We start from the raw sequence: 27,885 nt of genomic DNA, 5'->3' as shown, positions 1-27,885 counted from the left end.
ATGTCCATGACATCATCGTCTCTGCCCTCGCCCTCTCTGTGGGACACCGAGGCTCGGTCCAAGGGGGACCGGAGGAGGCCAGAGGACCAGAGGAGGCCAGAGGACCGGAGAGGCTCTGGCCCGTGGTCCTGCTCGGTCAGCTCTGTGGCCTGATCGACAAACAGTACAGGAATACTGAGTCTGTCAGCAGATGCCAGGGAGCTCGTCGTCACCGCTAGCTTGCCAAAATAGTCCATGGGTGGACACGGCTCCGGCGGGCGCTATATTTATCCAGCGCTTCTGTGGAGGCTGAGCTGACGCGTGTGACATGGATCCTGATGAATGACCGCCCGTGTGCCTTTACTGAAGTTTTAGCATTAGTTCTGCACAATAACACATTTTCAAAGTGTCAAAGGCTTTGGGAATGTGTTAGTTGTAGCCTAATGCAGTTGATAGGTCCCGTTCACTACCACACTACAGACGGTTAGTGAAAGGGTTATTAGTGATATGAAGAAGGAAATCATAATAAATGTTTGTTGTGCGATGGAAGGGTATTTCTTTATGGCATACTGGCCTTTCTCTATTATGAATGGTGTTCTGCCTAGCTGTGTTTGTAGAGGATGTGTTTGTAGAGGATGTGTTCTATCTTAACATCCTTACACCTGACACTTCGCTAGCATTTGATATGCCTTCGTGGAGGTTAGAGCATTGCACTGACGGGGCCGCACCTTCGTATTTAGGCCTACTGCTGTCACAGCCAGAGAGCTTTATATATACAGTGCAGGTGGATATTCTTGAGACCATCCTTAGCCCGTTCTTCTTAGAGATTTGAAATAAGGAATAGATATTGAAGAGGTCGTTCTCCAATAGATTGAAAAATAAACAGGGCAGAGCCATTTAAGTTTTTGTTGGTGAATAAAAAAAATTATATATACAATTATTACACTGTTAATGTTAAATCAATGTGTTCAAAATGGCAAACTATTCAAGTTAGTATTGTCAAAATGTGCTCAGTAGTTTTGTGTAGGCTATATGTTGAGCATTTTGAAGACGGAGATATTAGGCTTTGAATGAATGAATGAATGAATGAATGAATGAATGAATGAATGAATGAATGAATGATTGAATGAATGAATTAATGAAAACGTTTATTTTTGGACATGTCATTCTCCATTTTTCTCCAAACAACTCACGATATCTTGTTCCGTCGAACCAAACAATCATAGCAACAAAGAAAAAAAAGAAAAAAAAGAAAAAACATTAAAAAAAAGAAAAAAATAAGGAATTATAAACAAAAGGTTAAGAGCAATGTGTTTGGTTAGCAGACAACAGCAGAGATATTAGGCTTTGAAGTCCGGGCACTGGGCAGACGACTGCAGAGTTTTACCTTACTGGTGGACCGGTTACTTGAGAGCCTCTGAAGCAGCTGAGAATACCAGAAAAATAGCAGAAATACCCACCACATCTCCAGATATCAGGATACCAGCAAAATAGCAGAAATACCCACCACACCTCCAGAGATCAGGATACCAGAAAAATTGCAGAAATACCCACCACATCTCCAGAGATGGCCTGTGTAGCAGGAATCAAATAAAGTCACAGGATAAACAACAAGTACCTGACGTCCCATTCACAAACCCCTGGGGGAGAGGAGTAGGATTTGGGATGGTGTCAGTCATTTTGTTTAATTGATTCAGGAAGTGATTTTTGAAGGGGGGGGGGTTAAAGGTAGAATCTGTAATGCCAAACAGCGGCCTCAAGGCCAAACAGCCCCACTTGGTTTTGCACTTTGTTTACATATTTTGTTTTAGTCTAATGTGCAGTGGTGGAAAGTAACTAAGTACTTTTACTCAAGTACTGCACTTAAGTACAATTACGGGCTACTTGTGCTTTACGTGGTATTCTTTTAGGGAACTTTATTCTTTTACTCCACTACATTTTAAAGGAAATATTGTACTTTTACTCCACTATATTTATCTGAACCCATCAGTTACTAGTTACATTGAAGAAAAAGATTTAGCATAGAAAACATGGCAAAAATGTATGAAGATTATGTACTTTCACAGTTGAAGCCTGTTAACTTAAAGAGGACGTAATCAGAGCAGCATAACTGGACCACATACCACTTTAACATAACCTTTAATCAGAGCAGCATAACTGGACCACATACCACTTTAACATAACCTTTAATCAGAGCAGCATAACTGGACCACATACCACTTTAACATAACTTTTATAAGTCATTGGATGGAGGATTAAATGCTCCCAAGCACTGGAACACACAAACGTTATGTAGGATGCATACTTTTACTTTAGATACTTAAGTACCATAGGCGGCGCGTGAACCGGAAATTAGGGTAGGCTATATCGCGTGGAGCGCGCACAATTTTTCCTTTTTTGTCAATACACACACCGACTAGGCTATGCAAGGCGAGCCCCACTCATTTAATATATAGTGCAAATTAAGTGTTCAAATGAAGGCATCCAATAATAGATTAACCATTGTCTTACCTTAATGCAGCAAAATGCAACGTTTCGTCTTTGCATCAATGATCTTTTCTGCTTTAACTTTGTCTGTGAGATCACTTTCAATGTGAAGCAGACTGGCGCATTGTTGTTCTTAGTCAGTTTTGGATGTGATGTCATTGCTGAGAAAGACCGTTCACAACTTGAATCACAAGTTGCAGTGCTGACAGCAATGATGGGAACGTTTTTCGTAATTTAGATCTCATCATGCTTTGAAAACAATGAACATACAGTAGCTCTAAAAAGTTTCCACGATTTGATGAAATCATGTCCTCTTACTAGAGCAAGCCCTTGTTTGCCAAGATAACGCAACATATAGCCTCAGGTGATCCGTGTAGTTATGCCCAGGGGCAGCCCGGTGCAGCTTCTAAATTACTTTGTTTATATGCCTTGGGAAAATACCGTATATCCATTTAGCTTTTTGAAATTTTATTCAAAATAGTGCGCTGGTGTTTCACTACAAAGCGATCGGCGGGCTGAGATTCGGAACACAGATGTTTGCTTTACTCGGCCAGCGGGATCAGGATGATCATGTGAATGATGTGATTGGCTACATTATTTAACCTGAGCCTATGCGTGATTGGTTACTGCCTGTACCTGGAATGTTAAACGCTGCCACTTAGCCGACTGACACCTTGGTCGTTGACACCTCGGCCAGCGGGCTGCAGCACAAGACACAATAGCCAGCAGCCTGCGCACATATATATATTTTTTTTTTTTATCAAAATTTTTTTTTTCTCCAACATGAAACAAAACATATATCACAAACAATACAATAATAATACATAAAAAGACTTCCCAAGACAATAACTTAACACCACATGACAAGACAATAACTGATACAGACTGTACAGTGATCATCCTACATGGACACTCGCTCGTTCCCCCCCCCCCCCCGCTCACCCAAGGACCTCAACATGAGTCACACTCACAATACATTATTCAGTAAAAAAAACTAAAATCAAAACAAATCAAAACAAAACAAATTCCCAAACTTATATGCGTTCTTTTAACTTTGCCACTGCAGCCAACCAAATTGCGATATTAGATTCCTTTTTTTTTTTGATCCACTTTTTCTCCCATTTTCTATATTTTCTCCCATCCCAATTTCGTATCATCCAATTCAACCCTCCCCTGTCACGAACGCTGTTTCTTGCCTCCCACAAGCCGGCTGCAATGTGGACTAAGTCATACATAGCACAAGTCCCCTCCGGTACTTGAGGTAACAGCAGTCGCATCTTTTCACCTGCTCAGCTCGATCTCTCAGTGGCGAGGAGTAACGCGTGGGAGGCTCACGCTGCCCCCGACACTTCCTGATTCTACTGCGCAAGCACACCAACCGACCTGTAGGAGTCGCTGTCCACAACGCCCGATCCCCACCCATCAGTTTCCCACCCCCTAATACGGCCAATGTGTATTAGTACGGACGACCAGCTAAACTGAAAGCAAATGTGGAGCGCTGGGCTCGAACTGACGAGCCCAGTGTCTCCAGAATTTCGTGGCGAGTGCCTTGCCCACTACGCCACGTAGCCGCCCTGAGATATTAGATTCCTTAACCCCTACAACACGTGCCGCTGTGAGGCCGGCCAAAATGAGTCTTTCCACCTGTATAGAGGTCAGTAATTGAGAGAGATAATTCAATAACAATACAGAAGGAGATACAGGTATGGTTAAAGAGAAAATGTCCGAGAGCTGATATGTAACATTTTCCCAGAAACTCACAACAGGGGGGCATTCCCAGTACATATGCATAAATGTACCTGTGGCGCCGTTTGGACACAAGGTACATAAAGAGTCAGGTCTGAGACCCATTGAATTCAATCGTCTAGGGGTTAAATAAGTCCTGTGAATAAAATGTAGGTGAATCTGTTGGTGATCTGGGTTGTGTGAGGATAACTGAACATTTTCCCAGACTGCATCCCAATCAAAATCTACATCCAACTCCGGGACATCCTTTCTCCAAATCGTATCCAGGGGAAGGTCTTTATACGAGGACATGAGTAAATGGTGATAAAAGTCAGAAACGAAGCCTCTCGATGTCTCTTTGTCATAAAAGAATTTGTGAAAGCGGTGATGCACTAGTGGAGCGTCCCATGGCACTCCATGAGCCTTCAGAGCTGCTCTTATTTGTAAATAAAAGAAAAAGGAGGTTCCGGGGAGATCATATCTGTTGGATATATCCTGAAAAGAGCGGAGACCAGAGTTATCGAAGATATCCCCCAATGTGTGTATGCCTTTCTTTTCCCATCTAGGGTATCTAATAGGTTGTTGTCCAATAAGGAGAAGATTGTTATTAAATAGAGGGGAATGCGTGTGCCATTGTTGGCGTTTTTTACCCCCTTTCTGAGTGTCACGCCAAGTCTGGATCACATGTGTGATAAGAGGGCCAAATCATAATTTACATTGTTTAATTGATATGTTGGTATACACAATATCCTGAAGTCTATATGGGGACACCAACTTCTCCTCCAATGGTCGCCAAGATACAGCTGCTTGAGCGTCAAACCAAGTGATCAAAGGTCTCAGAGAAAGCTTGAAAATAATATTTAAAGTCTGGAAATGCTAAGCCCTCATCGAGTTTACTCCTTTGGGCAGTTGATCTCTTCAAGCGCGGGCGTTTATTGTTCCAAACAAATTTATATGAGGCAGAGTGCAATTTCTGCCAGTAACCAGCAGGAGGAGGTAACGGGAGCATGGAGCTGATAAAGTTAATTCTGGGTAAATATTAATTTTAATTATTGACGCACGGGCCTGTAATGAATTTTTTAATTTGGACCATCTGTTAAAGTCATTCGTAATCCTATCACCCAAGCTGGAGTAATTATACCTTACCGTCTGGCTAATAGTGGGGAATATTTCAATCCCGATACATTTAAAGTGCTCCACCACAAGTATGTTTGCCGGTAGGATGGTAGCCTTCGCAGGCTCATTAAGTGGAAGAAAGGCAGATTTTGGCCAGTTGATCTTAAAGCCGGACAGGCTGCCAAATTCATCTATCACGCCGAGCAGATGAGGTAGAGAGACGGAGGGATTCTGCATAAACAGGAGTACATCATCTGCGTATAAGCTAATATGGTGATGTGTGCCCTGAATTGAAATAGGAGATATAATTTGGGATTGTCTTATGTATTGAGCTAGATGTTCGAGGGATAAAGCGAAGAGTCCGGGACTAAGAGGACAACCCTGTCTAGAAGAGCGCGAGACAGAGAAGAGTGGTGAACATAACTTTCCCGTTAAGATCATGGCCGAAGGCCCAGTGTATAGAACTTTGATCATATGAATGAAGCCCTCACCCAACCCCATCCTTCTGAGAACTGCCCATAAATAAGACCACTCCAATCTGTCAAATGCCTTCATTGCGTCCAAGGACATGACCGCTGTAGGGATTGCAATATCCTTGCTGGCATTACTCACGTGCAGTAACCGTCTGATGTTGTCAGTAACCAGGTGGCCTCTTATGAAGCCGGTCTGATCAGGGTGAACTAGAGATGTCATGTGCTTTTGAAGACGGGTGGCTAGAACCTTGGCATATAGCTTAAGATCGGCTCCGAGGAGACTTAGGGGCCTGTAGCTGCCACATTCGGTGGGGTCCTTATCCTTCTTAAGTAAAACAGATATAAGCGCCATATTGACATCTCTAGAAAAATTGCCCTCTTTGATTGAGTGTAAAATCATTGAGAGTAATAAGGGACCGAGTACATCCCAAAATGCAAGATAGAGTTCCGGTGGAATGCCGTCCCATCCGGGAGCCTTGCCCCGTTGCATATTCGCAATCGCCTCTCTAAGTTCAACCAGCGTGATTGGTGCGGCTAGCAACCTAGCACTTTCTTCTGAGATCTGTGGTAGGTTGATTTGATCAAGAAAATCCTCCAGCTTGGTATGATCAAAGACCACCTCTGACTTGTACAAGTTGGAATAAAAAGAGCTAAATGTATCATTAATCTTTTTGGGGTTGGTGGTTACCTCCCCCTGTTGGTTCTTAATGGAAGGGATATCCGCAAATTGCTCACTGGCACGTATCTTCATAGCTAGTAGGTGACTAGGCCTGGAGCCGTGAAAGTAGTAGTGCTGTCTTGTTCTGTGCATCTGAAATTCAAATTGTTGTCTTAAAATGGAGTTAATCTCTTTTTTCACTACCTTAATTTGAAGCTCCAGTCGACTAGAGTAGTTGTGCTGCAAGGAAGAGATCAACATGGCTTGAAGCTTTTCCAGTTCCTCCAGCTTGGAGAGACGTCCCTTGCGAAGATTGGATGCAAAGAGAGTAGTGTTACTTCTGATAAAACCCTTAACCGAATTCCATCGAATTCTGGGGTCCTGTACAGAGCCAACATTAAACTGCAGGAACTCAGTGAGCTTCTCTTTAAATTGCAAGTTAAACTCTCCGTTTTTCAGAAGTGTTGAGTTAAAACACCATCTAGGGGCACGGGATGTTATTTTACTGAGTGAACCTTTGAGGAGGATACCTTTGTGGTCTGAAAGTGCTATGGGCAGCGTGAATATTTTAGGCAACCAACTTGTGTTCAGCGTTTCTCTGATTGGCCACTACGCCCATGTGACCGCGGCAGCGCGAGAGAGCGGCAGTGCGGAAATAGGCTGCATTCTATTGCCATTCTCTGCGACAAACTCTAACCTTAACCAACTCCGAAACAGCGCCTAAACTTAACCTTTCTAACCTTAACCAACTCCGAAACAATGCCTAACCTTAACCCTAACCTTAACCAACTCCGAAACAATGCCTAAACTTAACCATAACCTTAACCAACTCCGAAAGAATATTGCCATGCTCTAAGACAAACTCTAACCTTAACCAACTCCGAAACAGCGCCTAAACTTAACCCTTCTAACCTTAACCAACTCCGAAACAATGCCTAACCTTAACCCTAACTTTAACCAACTCCGAAACAATGCCTAAACTTAACCGGCGAAAGAATGCACGTTAAAAAAAAATAAAATAAAAGAAATTGAAGGGATTCGAACTTGTCACCAACGCATCGCAGGATCCACAGCAAGACGGCGAACCAGTTGAGCTAACCGTCGATGTTAAAAGAGGGGGAATTACGGCTGCATAATGCTGCCGCGGCAGAGCTCCGCGGCAGACGCTCCGCGGCATGGCGGGGGCGTGGCTAGACGCAAGTTGGTTGCCTAAAATATTCACGCCTATGGGCAATAAGTCAACATCAAAGCTATCAAAGAGATGTGGGGAAGAAAAAACATAATCAATTCTGGAAGAGGTCTTATGTCTCGACGAGAAGAAGGAGTAATCCCTCGCGGATGGGTTGAGCGACCGCCACATATCAATTACCCCTGTGTCCTTAGACCAGGCCTGTAGGGCTGTGGTAGCTTGCTTCTGATCAGAGTTTTCCGCGTGATTGGATCTATCAATTGATGGATCCCAAATTGCATTAAAATCAGCTCCTACTATTAAAGAGTAATCAGGTAGTTTCAACATAGCTGAAGTTAGTACAGCATAAACAGCGTCTCTCCATCGGACAATTTCACCGTCCTGAGAGCAGATCGCACGGCAGCCTCTGGGAAGAGCATCGGAGGTGGGGTCTGCATCCTCACGAACAATCTCTGGGTTAATCCCAAGGAAGTACATGTCCTCTCAAGTTCATGCTCCCCAGATATGGAACATCTCCAAATCCTGTGCCGCCCGTACCACCTACCCCGTGAGTTTACCGCGGTCATTATATCCGTCGTATATATCCACCCACAGGCAAATACTGGCAAAGCGCTGGTGGAATTACACGACCACCTCAACAAACAACAGATCAAGCACCCGGAAGCCGCGACGATAGTGACTGGTGACTTCAACCAGGCAAATCTGAAAAAAGTGATGCCGACCTTTTTTCAGCACATCGCCTGCTCCACAAGAGGGGGAAACACACTGGACCACTGTTACACCCCGTTCAGAGCTGGCTACAAGGCTGTGGCGGCTCCGCCACTGATGGGTTCTGCAAGCGCGAGCGATCACGACTCCATTTTTTTAATCCCAGCATACAAACAAAGATCGCGTGACGTCGTCGTGTCACGTGAGACAAAAAAGTGGACTGACGAATCAGAGGCCGCGCTCCGTGATGCGTTCGAGGATACAGACTGGGGCATGTTTAAAGGAAGCGCCAGTGACGTCAGCGAGTACGCTGATACCATTGTGAGTTACATAACAACAGTGGCAGATGGTATTGTCCTCACAAAGAAGGCGCGGGTTTTCCCAAACCAGAAACCTTGGGTGGACAGCACTATAAAAGCAGCCCTGAACTCACGCACCACGGCTTATAACCTGGGCAGAGAGTCAGGAAATATGGAAGAGTACAAGGCTTCAGTCTACACTCTGCGCAAGGCTGTTAAACTTGCTAAGAGGACATATGCTGAGAAACTGGAGACACAAATGGCACAAAACGACACAAGAGGCTTGTGGAGGGGACTGAAGACAATAACTGACTACAAAGTCAGCGCCCCCTCAATGGGGAGCGACGACGCCTCTCTCGCGGACAAACTCAACTCCTTCTACGCTCGGTTCGGTGTAGACAGTGTCGCCGCTAGCCCTCTGGCTAGTGACGTCACTGGCGCACCGGCTGTTGTGGAGGGGGGGGGGCAACCGCAGGGGGGCGGGGGCGCTCTCTCGTTGTCGGAACACAGTGTGAGAAGAGCATTTATGCAGGTGAACACCAGGAAGGCTGCGGGCCCAGATGGTATAACAGGACGCATACTTAAGTCCTGTGCAAACCAGCTTGCCCCGGTGTTCACCGCCATATTTAATCAATCCCTGGTGGAGGCAGTAGTCCCTGCCTGCTTCAAGATGTCTACCATCATCCCTGTACCGAAGAAACCCTCCCCAACATGTCCAAATGACTACAGACCGGTGGCACTCACCTCTGTGGTCATGAAATGTTTCGAGAGGCTGGTCAAGGACCACATTTGTGCCTCTCTCCCCAGTGATATGGACCCTATGCAATTTGCATACAGGACAAACAGGTCCACTGACGACGCGGTCTCCCAGGTACTGCACAGCACTCTCTCCCACCTTGACCGTCAGAAGGGGGGCTATGTGAGACTGTTGTTCATTGACTACAGCTCAGCGTTCAACACCATAGTCCCCACCAGACTGGTGGACAAGCTGATCGAGCTAGGTCTGAGCTCCGCCCTGAGCGCCTGGGTACTGGACTTTCTGAGTGAAAGACCCCAGGCGGTCAGGGTGGGGGGTCAGACCTCCAACACCATCACCCTGAGCATCGGGTCCCCCCAGGGCTGTGTTCTAAGTCCCCTGCTGTACTCACTCTACACACACGATTGTGTGGCCAAGTTCAGCTCCAACTCCATAGTGAAGTTCGCCAACGACACGGTGGTGGTGGGGCTGATCTCGGACAACGACGAGAAGGCCTACCGAGAGGAGGTTGAGGTACTGGAACGTTGGTGCCAGGACAACAGCCTGCTCCTGAACATTGGTAAAACCAAGGAGCTGATCGTGGATTATAGGAGAGGACAGCAGGAGACACACACACCACTGATGATTAACGGGGCTACCGTGGACAGGGTGAGCAGCTTCAAGTACCTGGGGGTCCACATCTCAGAGGATCTGACATGGTCAACACACATAGACACAGTAGTAAAGAAAGCGAAGCAGCGCCTCTACCACCTGAGACAGTTAAGGAAGTTCGGGGAGTATCGGGGAAGATACTCCAGTCCTTCTACTCAGGAGCTGTAGAGAGCATCTTGACCGGAAACATCACTGCCTGGTATGGGAACAGCACGGCACAGGACAAGAAGGCCCTACAGAGAGTGGTGCGCTCAGCCGAGCGTACCACGGGTATTGCGCTACCTCCCCTGCAGGCTCTATACAACAAGAGGTGCAAATCCAGAGCCTGCAGGATAATGAAAGACCCCCACCACCCCAATAACAGCCTGTTCCAGCTGCTGAGGTCAGGCAGACGCCTGCGAACCCCAGCTACTAGGACGGAGAGGCTTAGGCTAAGCTTCTTCCCCCAGGCCATCAGAGCCTTGAACAATGAACATTGAGAGACACAGAAACTGAACTATCCACACACAAGCACACACAAGCACATACACGACATGCACGCTGAGCACGCTCACACACTAGCAGCCACTTTAACACTCATGCCGCACACACGCACACTTATGGCCAGAGGAAAGGCCACTTTAAATTAGTATAACATCAGGAACAGTGTATTGCACTACTAAAGCTACCTAGCATGTCCTATATGCTCTGTAAATACTATGTACAGATACCGAGATGGCACACCATGTACCTGTTTATTGCACTGTTGTTGTTATTGGATTCTATTAATATGTTGTACCACTGTATTTTTATTGGATTCTATTATATGTTGTACCACTGTATTGCACATCGTCGCGGGCAAGACCAGCCGCATTTCATTGTATACCTGTATGCCGTGACAATTAAAACTCTTGACTTGACTTGACTTGACTTGAAAGTTAGCATCATACAAATTAGGGGCGTATGCAGAAATCAGCGAAATTTTTCGGTTAGAGCATTCTTTTTTAGCAATAGTGATTCGACCATTTGCATCAGACCACACATCTAACAGTTTAATATTCAAATTTTTCTTCGCTATTATGGCTACCCCTCGGGCCTTGGTGCTAAAAGAAGAAGAACTTATGTTATGATAAAATGTATTTGCCAATTTTGCGCTATCCGCCAATAAAAGATGCGTTTCGCTCAGTAAAGCCAGATCCACTTGCTTCCTTTTTAGCCACGTTAGTACACTTGTGCGTTTATGTGGTATATTGAGACCCCCTGTATTCCAGATCAGGATATTCAAATTAGCCATAGTCTAAAAAGGATGCAGTCTGATTGAATGTAATTAGTTTGGAGTAGAAAACTATAATAGATACATATTAACTTGTTAAGGTTCCATTGAGTACCGAGCGTGAGCGTGAAAACAAAAATAAAACAGAGCGAGTCGACTGAAAAGAAAAACAAAAAACAACACAATCCCCCATTCCCTCCCCCCTCCCCCCACTACTATAACTTCTCCTATCCGGAGATTAAGCTGCATCCCACCTGGTCGTCTGCAAACTAAAACGCAAACAGCCAGGTAAAAAGCAGACTTCCTTCTCAGTGGCTACACGCCACACTCCCACAACAAATTAATAATTAAATGCCTCTTAAAAGGTAGAAGAAAATAATAACAATAATAATAATTATTATCATCATTGTTAAACCGTAGGGGTTTAATTAAGTTTAAACAAAGAGTCCTAGAACAGGATCAGTAGTAATGTTAATGTTAAGATAAAGATACATAAACATATATGCACAATACACACACACACCTACAACTGAATGATAGCAGAATGATAACAAATGGGCAGCACATCCTGCAAACTGGGGAGGGCGCAACATTGACTATTAGTCTGTCACCAGTCACCCGAACAACTGCCTCTTTGAACTGCTGTGGTCAGGCAAGCGATACCGGAGTCTCAAGGCGAGCACAGAAAGACTCAGAAGAAGCTTCTATCCCCAGGCCATCAGGCTGCTAAACGAACAATGAACACTACACAACAACAACCATCAAACGCACATAGCACACACATCCACACGCACACACTCACTTTAAACAAACACACTGTAGCACCCACCCCACACACTTTATAGCACACACTCACTTTAAACAAACACACTGTAGCACCCACTCCCCACACTTTATATTTATTGATGAAGGATTGCACTACAACTCGTACACCTTACTGTAAATTGTACCTAAATTGTACCTCATCCCATTTCTGCTTTGCACTATATAGTACTGTACATTAGTACACTGCATAGTATTGTATATTATATGGTAACTCAGTTACGTCTATTCTGCATCGAACATTGTACATATGTCTATACTGAACACTGTGACCTCATTTTCTACTTTTCTACTTCTAAATTACATGCTATACTATGTTATTTGATACTATCTTGTCTAGCACAGTCTCTGGAGCGTAACAGTAAGAAGCATTTTGTATGAAAGTATTCTGTACTTCTGTATGACAACTATTAAAGAAACTTGAAACTTGAAACTTGAAACTCTGTTATAAAGTATGCTCTTAAAACTCAGAGCAGAGGGTACCTGCCAATGTACAATTTCCTCCCCCTCAAATGTATGTATTCTCCTGTATGTCATAGAATTTGTTACAGCATGTAACAAATGTTATGAATTAAGATTGAAAAAGAAAAATGAAAATGAAAAAGAAAAAGGGGGGCCCTGGTGTAAATAAGACCACAGTCTCCATCTGGTCTGCATCCCCTCAACAACCACTGGGCCATACTGCATTGTACCCGCTCTGCAATCCGTCAGCAAAACCTCCAACCAATCAATCAAACCTTTGCCTGCAGCTTGGGGGTAGTGCAATTAGTTTGCCGCACCGGGTGGGGGCGATGTGCATGAGTTCGTCCGCCATCACAGCGAGTTCAGAGTTCAACATGTAGATGAGCAGATAGTGACGCGTCTGGTCGCCGACGCAGCCAGGTGCTGGGCGTGACGTTTAACTATAGTGAAAGAGCATGGCCAATGAAATTACAAGACCCCCATTCATGAAATAAGTAAGCAGAAGCAACTCGGCGGCGGTCATAAACATCATAGATATATATATACCTCCACGATAAACAAGACGATAAATCCGCGTCACGCACAGAACTCGAGCAATACAAAATAGAAATCATATCGATAAGCATAGCTTAGAGTAAACAAAATGCACGATTTGCTTGGAGACGGCGACCATAGCGTCAGCACCCCGATAAACAGTGGAAACTATTATAAATAACAAAACAAACAAAAAAAGTAAATACGGGGCGATGTTCCCGAGCGACACACAATGTCCCAACATCACCCATCTAAGCACGGAGATAGACAGACAGTCGTGATGTTTAGTGTGTTACCCAAAGTAGCCATGGGTAGGATAAACCGTGCCATGCACAAAAGCAATACAAAATATAAATAATATCGATAAGCATAGCTCAGAGTAAATACAAATGTACAATTTACTTGAAACGGAGAGCATAGCCTGCGCACATATATATACATTTCAAAATTCCCAGCATAATATTTTGGGTAGGCATAGCCTAGCCTGGCCACGTGTATATTTTACCTAATGGAGTTGCACTTCCGCGTTCGGTTTGCGCGATCTGATTGGCCACTGATGTTTTTCTCAGCGCCAATCGCGGTACTCCTAACAAACTGGTTAAGCTTGGCGACTCTTTCGAAGTCGCTCTCTTTCAAAGTTGGTTAAGGTTAGGGTTAGGGTTAGTTGGTTAAGGTTAGGGTTAAGGTTAGGGTTAGTTGGTTAAGGTTAGGGTTAAGGTTAGGGTTAGGGTTAGGGTTAGTTGGTTAAGGTTAGGGTTAAGGTTAGGGTTAGGGTTAGGGTTAGTTGGTTAAGGTTAGGGTTAAGGTTAGGGTTAGGGTTAGTTGGTTAAGGTTAGGGTTAGGGTAACAGCCTGCTGGCGCGATTGTTAGGAGTAACGCGATTGGTGATGAAAAAAAGTCAATGGCCAATCAGATCGCGCAAACCGAACGCGGAAGTGCAACTCTGTTAGGGAAAATATACACGCAGCCTGGCCTTATATACCTGCCGCCTATGTTAAGTACATTCAATAGCAAATACTTCTTTACTTTTATTAAGTAGAATTTGAATGGAGGACTTTTACTTTTACTAGAGTACTCATTTATCTGGGTATTTCTACTTTTACTTAAAGGAAAACTCCAACATTTTGGGAAAATAGTTTACCGTCTTCTCCAGAGAGAGACAAGAAGATAGATCACCCCCTCCCCCCTAGTCCGAAACCTTGGTGTCCTCCTTGACCCCACCCTCTCATTTGACCCCCACGTCCACTCCATCGTAAAAATATCTTACTTTCACCTCCGCAACATTGCAAAAATCCGTCACTGCCTTTCCCCCCCTGTTGCTGAATCCCTCATTCACGCCTTCATCTCCTCCCGTCTGGACTATTGCAACTCCCTCCTCACTGGCATCACCTCCCGCTCCCTCCATAAACTGCAAATGGTCCAAAACTCAGCCGCCCGCCTCCTCACTAACACCAGGTCCCGTGAACACATCACTCCTGTCCTCCACTCTCTCCACTGGCTCCCGATCAAACACTGCATAAACTTTAAAACACTACTCCTCACCTTCAAAGCCCTCCACAGCCTGGCCCCCCCCTACCTGACTGATCTCCTTCTTCCCTACCGCCCCACCCGTTCCCTCCGGTCCTCCTCCACTGCCTCCCTCACTGTCCCGACATCCAAACTCAAAAACTTTGGAGATCGGGCCTTCTCCCGCACTGCACCCCGACTCTGGAACTCCCTCCCTCAGTCCATCAGAGACTCCCCTACACTCTCCACCTTCAAAGCTCGCCTCAAAACCCACCTGTTCTCCCTTGCCTTTAACCCCCCCCCACCCATAAACCCCCCCCTCCAACCTGACTGATGTCTGTCTCCTGTCTTTTTGTGCTATCATGCTGTCTTCCCCCATGGTCTCATGTTCCTTTTGTTTTTGTTTCTTTGCTGTTTCTTTGTTTTTGTCTCTTTGCTTTTGTTTCTTTGTTTTTACTTTGCTCCCGACTATTGTCAGCGACCTCGGGTTATTGAGAAGCGCTATATAAATTAAATTAAATTAATTATTATTATTATTATTATTATTATTATTATTATTATTATTATTATTATTATTATTATTATTATTATTATTATTATTATTATTATTATTATTATTATTAGATACCAGTTTCCTCTCTGTGCATTCAGTAGAAAGCTATCTGGCTGCATGTTAGCCTAGCTTAGCACAATGAATGGAAGCGGACATGACCGGGTAACCTTCGGGATAGGTGTTAGTTGGACAATGGCTAGGCTACCTGATCATGTCCGCTTCCATTCATTGTGCTAAGCTAGGCTAACATGCAGCCAGATAGGTTTCTACTGAACGCACAGAGAGGAAACTGGTATCCATCTTCTTGTCTCTCTCTGGCGAAGACGGTAAGCCAATTTACCAAAATGTTGGAGTTTTCCTTTAAGTAAAGGAACTGTGTACTTCTTCCACCACTGCTAATGTGTGGGTTGGAGTTGAGTAGGGATAGGTGATGGATTGCCATTGCTGACAGATCAGCCTCTGCCAAGAGGTGTGGAGAGATTCACACTATAATAACTTACTATATAGCTATATATTACATTATAGCTATATAAATATTATATATGAGATGGGGCATGCTCAGGGTGGTATGGCCATACGCTTATATTACATAAAATACAAACCATATTGTAAGTTAGTAACTATATACATTCCATACTCTTTCCAGTAGATAAGTCAATCATATCTCTTCTTAATTCCTATAGACTTAGAGGGGTATTCTCCTGAAATGGACTTTTAGGTGGTATTTCTGCAAAAGAAGAAATATTCCAAAAATTCGTCAAGATAAATGTTTTATTTTTACGCGTTTTGAGTAATAAGCTCCCAAAGTATGGAAACTACAATTCTATGATATCATCAAATTGAACTGCATGAGCTAGTTGAAAGACAATATTATGGACAGTCATGCTAGCAAACCTATATTCACACGGTCCATGTGTGAAAAGTGCTATATAGATAGAGTTTAATAATAATAATTAATTATTATTATATTGTAAAAAAAAAATTATGCATTGAAAAGTCTCGACGACATTGAAAATGAGGGTGACCTCAATTGTCCTTTCGAGAATAAATAAAGGTTTGAATGAATGAATGAATTCATGTTGATGGTTGATGCCACAGAACACTGAACTATCCACACACAAGCACACATGAACACACACACGACACGCACGCTGTGCACGCTCACACACTAGCAGCCACTTAACACTTTAACATGAGCGGGCACACACTCATGCCGCACACTTATGGCCAAAAGGAAAGGCCACTTTAAATTAGAATAACAGGAACAGTGTATTGCACTACCAAAGCTACCTAGCATGTCCTATATGCCCTGTAAATAACTATGTACAGATACCGAGATGTCACACCATGTTACCTGTTACCTGTTTATTGCACAATGTTGTTTTTTTATTGGATTCTATAATATGTTGTACCACTGTATTGCACATCGTTGCGGGCAAGACCACCCGCATTTCATTGTATACTTGTATGCCGTGACAATTAAAACTCTTGACTCTTGACTTGACTTGGAATATAGGTTTCAAATATGAGGGAACATGATTGGTCGAAACATTTTCTTTCAACAATCAGTGCAATTCAGTGATTTCATAGAGGATTGCATTTTCTTTGAATATATTATAATGTTCATCTTATTGAAATCACACACAGCCATGTGATATGTTCAGCTCTATGATGGTGTCCTTCACTTCACAGCTCGCAGCCCAGGTCTTGGAAGAGTTTGACGAGGAGGACATTGGAGTTGGACTCCTTGATGAGAAGTTGGACAAGGTCGTTGCAAAGAAATTAGGTAAACAAACCCCGTCGTCATTATGATCATTGTCATTATTGTCATTTGTCATTATCTCTGCTATATGTGTCAAAGTCAGAGTCATGGTCCTTTATGATTGTACATTTGAGCTGACTTGTTTAATTGAGAACTGAAATCTCTGAATTTTCTTTACCTTCACCCAGGTAGGGGCCCTTCTTGTTGTTAAAGGCAGCCATTAGTGAGCCAGCACTATTAGACTATAAATAGTTCTTTCTGTCAGGGGGGCTCAAGGGTCATTTGGGTGGGCTAAGATCCTCCATAATTCACACTATGCATTCACCTTTAAAAGTCCTTACGGTGGGCGGCTGGGTAGCGCAGTGGACTAAGCACTCGCCTACCAATGCAGAGACTCTGGGATCGAATCCAGCTGCCAGCGGTACCTCCGGCTTGGTCAGTCGTCCCTACTAACACAATTGGCAGTGTTAGCGGGTGGGAAGCCGTGGGGGGTATGTGTCCTGGTCTTTGTAAACTGCGACTCCTACTGGTCGGTCGGGGCGCCTGTTCAGCAGGGAGGGGATCTGGGGGAAATAGCGTGAACCTCTGCACGTGTTACGTTCCCCCAGTGAAACTCCTCGCTGTCAGGTGAAAAGAAGCGGCTGGCGACTCCACATGTATCGGAGGAGGCATGTGGTAGTTCTACACCCTCCCCAGGCCGACAGTGGGGCAATGCGCGCAACGACCAGGAAGGGAATTGGCATAACGACTAAATTGGGATGGGTGAAGTCCTTACGGTTAGTGTAAAAGGTATTGGAGGAAAATAAAAGGTTGGAATACGTCCATTCTGTCTTTAGCAAGCCTGCCGAATGGATTTGAGGGAAAGCATCTAAGACCCATGCTCTTCTCCCTAGAACTCACTGAGGCAGACAGCATCTATATCTTCACGGATGACGAGGTCATAGAATATGATGGGGAGATTGCTGCTGACACGCTCGTGGAGTTCGTCTTTGATGTTCGTGAGGATATAGTCTCCCAGTTAAAGGAACACGCCAACATCGCGGGAAATGCGCTTAACCTTATCAGCTAGCCTATCTGTTGGCCAAAAACACCTCTCCTGGAGTTTCAAGCTAGGCTAGTTGATTCGCATATGCTTCTATTCATTAGTGCTAAACTATGCTAGCTGGCAGCCAGATAGCTATCCGCTGAATGCACATAGTGGAAGTTGGTATCTATCTTATTGTCTGACTCTGGAGAACACGGTAAGCGCATTTACCATAATGTTGGCGTGTCCCTTTAATAGCCTCCCTTCTAGCCCAACATGTGTTAAAGTCACCATTTGCTCTCTTCAAACATCACAGCATCTCACCCTTTCCTTATCCCCCTCTTCTCTGTCTCCTTATTCCCCTCTTCTCTCTGTCACCTTCAAACTCCACAATCTTTCCCCTTCTCCCCCCCCCCCCTCCCCCTCCTCCTCCTCCTCCTCCTCCTCTAGGTTCTTGAGGACCCAGTGGAAATCATTGACAATGAAAGGGAACTTAGAGGCTTCCACAACCTCGACGAGGACATCAAACTGGTGGGCTACTTTAAGAGTCTAAAGTCTGAACGTAAGAGTCTATACTGTGTTCACTGTTTTGAACTGTATTTCATTCAGCATATTGGGGAATTCCATCTGACCTAGGGGTGCCCAAATAGTTTTTCCCCTGCAAATAATTGGCAAATATTTCATAAGGAATGTTTTTCTCAGTGTAGATTTCAGTGTAGTTTCAATAATTGGACATTTCTAATTATTTTTCTATCATGAGTTATTCAGTTTTTTTTATAATATAGTGTATATATATACAGTATCACCATTTTCATGGGAGTGCATTATTTAGAAATATACCATGTTTGGATTAGCTTCATATATCATCATGGTGTTTGCTAATCTGCCTTGGAATAAGCAAATTATCTCAACATTTATCCTCTAGCCCTACTACAATTAAATTGCTTCAATATAGACCTGTTCGCTGCGGCTGTATACAAACATCCCGTGTTCGAGCCAATCAGCAATACCAACTGAGTCACGTTACTAAGTTGCCCACTACCTGCGCGAGTACAACGGGGCTCTATGGAGAAACCATGACACTCCCCTGACTAAAAGTTGTTTAAAACGAAAACAGCTGGATGTCATTTTGCCAAATCTGCATGTGAGTCTTTCACCTTTTACACATCTAGCTTTGGCATGGATGGATTGATTGTTTAGATTGCTAGCATGGCTAACAAATGCAAATATATTGTAGTCTGCCCCGTTGTTCTGACCAGGATTACGTTCCTTTTGCCCCCTTGATGCGCGCACACACCGAGTCTGACGTGGACAGCGAACAGGTCTATACTATATAGACCAAATATAATTCTTTACCCTTCAAACCAAAAAGGGCCAAAAGGAATGTTGTACTTTGGGATCAAAAGAAAATATCTTAAATGGATCTTCCGAAGTTACGTGAACAATGGGAATAATAAACAACACTGTAAGATATGTCATGCAGGAGTTGATCTTCTGAAACAGCTTGATGGATGCCATTCAAATTTCAGATTTTGAGGCTTATGAAAATGCCGCAGAAGACTTCCATCCTCACATCAAGTTCTTTGCAACATTCGATAGAAAGGTGAGTGATACTTGAGTGACCCAATACTTACCCCATATCGACTATTCCTTTGTTTGAGCAAAGTTGCAGCGATAATATAGATACTCGATTATCTTTCCCCCGAAGCTGACCTACAGTACATATCCATGCTCTGTATGTGAACATCCACAAGGTCTTCAAAATGAGGACACCTTGTCTTGTAGTTTAGTTACTCCATTGCTATCGACAACTCTTTCCAGGTTGCCAAGGCTCTGGACCTGAAGCCAAATGAGGTGGACTTCTATGAGCCCTTCCTGGACAACCCTTGGGTCATACCTGGAAAACCCTACACTGAGGAAGAGCTGGTGGACTTTATTGAAGATCACGACACGTGAGACCCATGGGCACTAGTCTGGGAAGGAATATATCTATTTACATGAGTTATTAACCATTTAGAGTGAACAGTCAAATTAATATAATGACACTACGTTTAATCTCCCCATGCCATTGAAGACCAACGCTGAGGAAGATGCAACCTTACAACATGTATGAGATCTGGGTAAGCTCGCCATGATTACCTGAGAAATCTCACAACATCTACATGGATTAGATTGCTGTAAACGGATCTACGATACATCGCAAATAGCTTTCCAAGATGAGAATCTAGCATTCTAGCTGGTTCAATTGAGGCAATACCTCATGAGAAAGTCAATAGCTTCCTGATAATGGTGGCAACTGTAGCTTAACTTTTTCTGTTTTCTTTCCACAGGCTGATGATAACGATGAGAATGAACACATTATTGCCTTTGCGGAGGAGTCTGACCCAGGTACTGAAATAAAGATGCACCGCCAGCAGGATTTCTGATTTGAATATATTTACAATGCAAAAACTTCCATCTTAAATGATAAAATTTAGCAAAGTCATATAATCGTATTTTTTCTTGAAAAAACAACAACAAATCCGGACAATCGGTTGATATGATTTCATAAGTGCTTGTTTTCAGCACTTGTCGGCTTTGGAAACATTTTCAACACAAGCGTTAACCCTTTCACTACCACTACCACTACCAAAGGGTTAACCCTTTCATGGCGACAATACAGAAGGTTAACCTTTCACTGCCACACGACGAAGTGTTAACCCAACCGTCTGTAGTGTGGTAGTGAAAGGTTAACCGTCTGTAGTGTGGTAGTGAAAGGTTAACCTTCTGTAGTGTGGTAGTGAAAGGTTAACCGTCTGTAGTGTGGTAGTGAAAGGGTTAAAACAACGTGGTCTGCTCGGGTTGGGCTCGGCCCCTCCCTCACTGAAAGTTAGAGAGAGGGGGGGGGGGGAATGTGACAACTGATCAGTTGAGATAACTCATAGAATTTATTCATATTGCATCGTGCAAAACCTTTCTTTGAAAATTGATGATCACAATTATTATTATTATATCTTTTTTACACCACTAAGTTAGTGAGCTCTCCAGTGAGTTTAAGGTAAGGGTTAGGTTTTATGAACAATCTTTTAGGTGAAAATTATGACAGGGTCCAGCATTGCTGATTGGCCAAACTCAGCAACCAGTGTGGAGACAAAAACAATGGTGTAAACCCTTAGCTAGCTTAACCCTTTCACTGCCACACGACAAAGGGTTAACCCTTTCACTACCACACTACAGACGGTCTGTAACCGTCTGTAGTGTGGTAGTGAAGGGGTTAACCTTCTGTAGTGTGGTAGTGAAAGGGTTAACTACCTTGTTTACCTACTTAATGAGAGCTTTCTGTATTGTGAGGAAACTGTATCGTACTTCATACTTCTCACATCTCTTGATCTCTTGATTTGTCGTGCATTCGGGGGCGTTTCTCTGGACTCCTATACTTTGACTCAAAATTATTATTAGAATAAAAAATCATTACGTTTCCTGTAAGGGGATTGTTCGCAATGTAATTTGGCACAAACATGTTTCTTGACTTGAATGTTTATGGTGACTGGTGACGTCTTGACCTTTAACCTTTGTTAACTGACTCTACTTCCCAGATGGCTTTGAGTTCCTGGAGCTCCTGAAGGAGGTGGTGGAGGACGAGGCCGACACCGACCTGAGCATCGTCTGGATCGACCCCGACGACTTCCCTCTGGTAAGATTACAAAAACAGTACTTAAGTATTGTAACGAAGTACAATTACTCAAGTACTTTACACCCATGCAGGGGTGTAAAGTACTTGAGTAATTGTATTTCGTTACAATACTTAAGTACTGTTTTTGGGGATTTGTACTTTACTCGAGTATTATTAGGTTTGTATACTTATACTTTTACTCAGTTACATTTCAGAGGGAAAAAAACATACTTTTTACTCCTTACATATTAAAATGCAGACCTACAAAGTACAAAGTACAAATCTCGCAGGTCCAACCATTTTAATTTGTATATTTGTTTCTCTGGCCAAACTAACGTTAACGTTATTAATCCTGCGGCCGCGCTTTATTTAAAAACAGCCAACAGTCAAATCCCCATCAATGGAAAATTAACCCGCCCATACCCATGCTGATTGGTCCTTGTGCAAGACTAGAAAGCGGGGATCTTTGATTAAACACCTGCTATCAGAAGAATAGACAGTTACTTTTACTTTTTAGTACTTAAGTACATTTAAAAGTAGAAACTTTTAGACTTTTACTCAATTGTGCCAGATACTTTTACTTGAGTAAGATTTTGAGACGGTACCCATACTTTCACTTAAGTATAGATTCTGGGTACTTTTTACACCTCTGCACTTATGGAACAGAATTCAGCAGTCTTACCCCATCTAAGATCATCTACAAGTAACCACTGCTGTCCCTGTCGTCTGCTGTCAACATCACCATTCCTCCCAGGTGTCCTCGTTCACTTCCATTCATTTTGAGGACAAAGAGAGTGAAACTTTCATACTTCTCATGTAAAATATAGGCTACAGCAATATTATTCAGTGTTATCTGTACATGTTTCTGAGTCAAAGATAGGCCTACTTGTTTTCTTTAGCTAATGTTGTGAGGGCTGTGTGTGTGTGTGTGTGTGTGGGTCATGAGCAGATAATAGGGACTCTTAAAGTTATACGTAAAACGAATAACCACTAACTGCTTATGCAGACGTTTTAGGAGAAGGGGAAAAATAAACAACACAAAACAACCTTTACAGGTGGAAGCCTCAAAGTGAGTATTCAAGAAAATAAGTAATGTCCAAAAAAACAGGACGACACTCATTAAAGAGGTATTGTAGAGAAAATAAATAAGCCACAAAGGCAACTCCTAAAAACAGAGTTTATATTGCAAACATAAAACAATAAACCTCCACCAAGGGAGTTTATGTGCAAAGGGCAGTTCCAAAAGAACAAAAGAAAACACTACCATAAAGGACTCAGCCTTTATAAAATAAAGTGTAAACTAAGCCAGTAGACGAAAACGAGTATAGCTACAAAAGAAGGCTAAATGCTGAATAGGGCAGCACTACACTTAAATATAAGAAGCCTGACCAAAAGTATAGCCAGCACAAGGAAATGAAAAAGCAGTTGACACTGCGATCTCCAAACTTAAATAGACTCCACATGGCCATAGGCACAGCTGCACTGCATCAGGTGCAATCAAGCCCACACACCTGCCGACCCATGAGGCAATTAACCACAGGGAACAGGGATTGACAGCTATCCCTCACAGAGAGGTGAAATAAAGCAAAAATAGACAGCTGTCCCTCACATAAAGATGAAATAAGGCAAAAACCATGACAAATGTTGCCCTTTTCAAATGATCAGTAAAGGACCTATTTCTCACTTGATGTAGTTTGACCAATACACATTTCACAGAATGTTTAGAATATTTCTTCCATCAAGGCACGTAACTATGGGTAACTACTCCCCAAACATCCCATGCAGGGCAAGGATACACAGCACCCTCAAACCTACAACAAATTGACTGGATCTGCTTTTATTTTTCAAAGGTAATAGATCTGTATTTGAATAGAATAGCCTGTTTTTATTTAAATCTGAGTAGTAGTTTGTTTATACTTCAGAAGTATTATATTTAGACTAGGCCCCCAAAATGAATGGAAGTGAATGAGGAGCCTGACGCCTGGGAGGAATGGTGGTGTTGACAACGGGGACAGCAGTGGTCACTCGCTTGCTTGTACAGTAGATGACCTTAGATAGAGGCAAGACTGCTGAAACATATTCTACTGAAGTGAAATATCCCTTTGAAACCATGACAATGACTTTGGACGAGATCTTCTCTGCACTGACTGAGTGATATACAGTATCTAATCTGACCAGTAACATTTGATCCTTATACTATATTTAATTCCCTGTTTTGTCTGTAGCTTGTTCCTACTTGGGAGAAGCTTTTCGGAATCGACCTGGCATCCCCGCATATTGGCGTTGTCAACACTGAAGATGTGAGTAATGTTTCATATTGTTCACAGCAGGTTATACTGTGATGCTTCTGAACCACAGTCTGTGGCCCTAACCAGACTCTATCCACGTAGGGTTATTGATGAAGGAGCTGATTCTGATTAAAGTATCCCCTTTTTGAATATATAAATCTGGTTTGTCAATATTTGTTGATCCTGGCTCAGCTATGGTTATTACCTCTGGTTATTCAAATGATTTAGACCAGAATCCAGTTAGCCATATTGGTCATTCATTGACAGACTAAAATCCTTCTCGCTTAAAGAGGCTAATACGCTTAAAGAGATGTCTTAAAGAGAGGTCTTAAAGAGAGATAAAGAGAGGTCTTAAAGAGAGGTCTTAAAGAGAGGTCTTAAAGAGAGATAAAGAGAGGTCTTAAAGAGAGGTAAAGAGAGGTCTTAAAGAGAGGTCTTAAAGAGAGGTCTTAAAGAGAGATAAAGAGAGGTCTTAAAGAGAGGTAAAGAGAGGTCTTAAAGAGAGGTCTTAAAGAGAGGTCTTAAAGAGAGATAAAGAGAGGTCTTAAAGAGAGGTAAAGAGAGGTCTTAAAGAGAGGTAAAGGGAGGTCTTAAAGAGAGGTCTTAAAGAGAGGTAAAGAGAGGTCTTAAAGAGAGGTCTTAAAGAGAGGTAAAGAGAGGTCTTAAAGAGAGGTCTTAAAGAGAGGTCTTAAAGAGAGATAAAGAGAGGTCTTAAAGAGAGGTAAAGAGAGGTCTTAAAGAGAGGTAAAGAGAGGTCTTAAAGAGAGGTAAAGAGAGGTCTTAAAGAGAGGTAAAGAGAGGTCTTAAAGAGAGGTCTTAAAGAGAGGTCTTAAAGAGAGATAAAGAGAGGTCTTAAAGAGAGGTAAAGAGAGGTCTTAAAGAGAGGTCTTAAAGAGAGGTCTTAAAGAGAGGTAAAGATAGGTCTTAAAGAGAGGTCTTAAAGAGAGGTAAAGAGAGGTCTTAAAGAGAGGTAAAGAGAGGTCTTAAAGAGAGGTCTTAAAGAGAGGTCTTAAAGAGAGGTCTTAAAGAGAGGTCTTAACGAGAGGTATTAAAGAGAGGTCTTAAAGAGAGGTCTTAAAGAGAGATAAAGAGAGGTCTTAAAGAGAGGTAAAGAGAGGTCTTAAAGAGAGGTCTTAAAGAGAAGTAAAGAGAGGTCTTAAAGAGAGGTAAAGAGAAGTCTTAAAGAGAGGTCTTAAAGAGAGGTCTTAAAGAGAGGTCTTAAAGAGAGGTAAAGAGAAGTCTTAAAGAGAGGTCTTAAAGAGAGGTCTTAAAGAGAGGTCTTAAAGAGAAGTAAAGAGAGGTCTTAAAGAGAGGTCTTAAAGAGAGGTCTTAAAGAGAAGTAAAGAGAGGTCTTAAAGAGAGGTCTTAAAGAGAGGTCTTAAAGAGAGGTCTTAAAGAGAGGTCTTGTTCCTGCCATTCTTCTGACCTGGTCTTCATGGCTCCTCAGGGGGACAGTGTGTGGATGGAAATGGACGATGACGAGGACATGCCCACCGTGGACGAGCTGGAGGACTGGATAGACGCTGTTCTGTCAGGGGAAATTGATCCGGATAATGATGATGACGATGATGATGACGACGATGATGAGGACGATGATGAGGAGGATGATGACGAGGAGGATGACGACGAGGATGACGACGAGGATGATGATGAGGCCACATTTGACGAAGATGACGATGATGATGATGACGACAACGACGACGATGATGATAATGATGAGGATGATGATGATGAGGACGATGAGGACGACGATGATGCGGATGACGACGATGACGACGATGTTGAGGAGGAGGAAGTTGTAGTTGTTGCCACTCACTCTACTCACCATGTTCCACGACATTCCAATGTCAAACATCTCCACTCAAAAAAGAAGTAAACTAATCGGTGCTACGTATACTCTATAATACTATATTATTTCCCCTAAACATATTGAATAAATTATATTAGATTATTGTTCCCCTCATATTTTTTTTGTTTCTTGTATAAATAAGAACTGAAAAGGAGTCCAAAAGAAGTTTAATTATCTAATTTCACGGTGTGTCTGTGCGGCCTGGTTTATTTACTGTGTCCATGGAAACGACGAGGAACGCAGACATAAAGGTCTGGTTTCCTTAGTCCGTTAATCACTGCATCACTCATAAATGTTATAGACAAGAGTATTTTATGTTTATTAGTGATACTCTGTATGTGCAATTCAAAGTTATTGCCGCATTGTCTTTCAAAATAATTCATCATTCTCAGTTACAAGTCATTACGTTGAATTTGAAATCATCCTCACGTTGTAAGTCATTGTGTTGAATTTGAAATCAGTACATATTGATATCCCACCTCGTGTTTTCATCATCTCTGCATCCTCCAGAATATTATTCATTATACCGACGCTTAAATATCCCAATTCTCCAAGCTACTCTCAAATCCTCTTTGTTGAATGGCAGACATCCCATAATGTTTTTTTTTATTCCCCTGTGTAACTTTGCCTCATACAATAAAAAGAAGAAATAATTAAAAACCGTGGCATATTAATGCTATAGATTTTTATATGGCGTTTTGCTATGTTGATGCACCATGTCTGAGTCCATCTGTTTGTTCTTGTTTACCCCCAATATCACAACAACTGAAGTGGATCCGGGGTGCGAGCAGGCTTTTCTGACCCGCCTCCTCTGTTGAATGATTGTAACTTTGTGCACTGACTGTACATCGGGTGTTTTCTACGATGACGAGATATAACAACAGCCTTATTCTATTTTTGTACTTGCTATAAAGTCTTAAATAAATGACAGCTTGGACAGAAACCTCTACTGTAAAGCTCCTTTGTGTGTGTGTGTGTGTGTGTGTGTGCATGCTCCTTGTGTGTGTGTGTGTGTGTGTGTGTGTATGCTCGTGTGTGTGTGTGTGTGTGCGTGCATGTGTGTGTGTGTGTGTGAACATTTAATGAGCAAACGATGCACAGATGGGGGACGTCACAACACGTGGGGACATCTACTGGACAAGGGGAGACACACAAGGAGAGGGACTGTATATGTATATACAGAATACAGTGTGGGTGTATAGATAGTTATATATATAACATGACAGTGTGTATAGTGTTATTGAACATTGCTATCATACAGTGTTATATGCAGGGCTTGACGTTGACACCTGCCCACCTGCCCAGGGCTAGTGAAAATGCTGAGTGGCTAGTGACTTTGGAAAACCACTAGCCACAGTGGCTAGTGAGCCAAAAAGTTAATGTCAAGCCCTGCATAAGTGTGTCAATGATAATGTTCACAGCGTTTGGAGCAATAATATAATTGCTAGGTTCAACACAGCCAAGGCATAGGTGTGTCAATGATAATGTTCACGGCGTTTGGAGCAACAATGTAATTGCTAGGTTCAACACAACTCTTCCACATCTACACCCTCCATCTTGTCCCAGTCAGCCGTTGCCCCAACTGGAGCTCCTTTTGCGGCTGAGTCACTGGCAGGCAGTAGTAAACAATGGAGTCAACAGTCAGAAGCACAGTTGTACAGTTGGCGTGTAGCAGTATGATTACAATGATACTGTCCCCAGCAGGGGTTAGTGAAGAAGAAATTACCTATATTTATAACTTTTTGGGTGGGGGCGCGAGTGCGGGGATTTTTGGCTAGTGAAAATGCTGAGTGGCTAGTGACTTTGGAAAACCACTAGCCACAGTGGCTATTGAGCCAAAAAGTTAACGTCAAGCCCTGGTTATATGGATAGAATATAGATTGGATATAGTGGTATATAATGAAGGTAGTTATGAGTGTAAGTAAGACAGCTCTACGCAGTGAAGGATATGGCTGGTTTTCATTGAGTATGACAGAAATAAGTACTATATAACTATAGTGCTATAACACCTTTTAATTCTGGCAAAGTGGTGTTTAGACTAAATCTCTATTAGACAGACATTTCACTCCTTTTTCTATGTGATGTACCTGAACGTGTTCAATGAACGATCGTTCATGAACGCGTTCGTATTTTGGGCGC

The 27,885-nt window shown here is 42.9% G+C and overlaps 1 protein-coding gene across 1 annotated transcript; it reads left to right on the top strand.

Moving 5' to 3' along the window:
* On the top strand, window positions 1–26,678 carry casq1a (calsequestrin 1a; the record flags this gene model as incomplete). The annotated part of the gene is made up of 11 exons (XM_084327800.1): window positions 1–135; window positions 16,864–16,957; window positions 17,827–17,927; window positions 18,408–18,519; window positions 19,487–19,560; window positions 19,779–19,909; window positions 20,032–20,077; window positions 20,288–20,345; window positions 21,533–21,630; window positions 23,835–23,909; window positions 25,345–26,678. 11 exons carry the CDS (start codon window positions 1–3, stop codon window positions 25,771–25,773), a joined length of 1,353 nt encoding a protein of 450 aa, XP_084183926.1. The 3' UTR covers window positions 25,774–26,678.
* Between the last annotated feature and the right edge of the window lie 1,207 nt (window positions 26,679–27,885).

The sequence above is a fragment of the Notolepis coatsorum genome (genome assembly GCF_963971535.1).
Source record: "Notolepis coatsorum genome assembly, chromosome: 13".
NCBI lineage: Eukaryota > Metazoa > Chordata > Actinopteri > Aulopiformes > Paralepididae > Notolepis > Notolepis coatsorum.
Note: the sequence above shows the minus strand (reverse complement) of the source record. Positions and strands in the feature narration are given on the sequence as shown.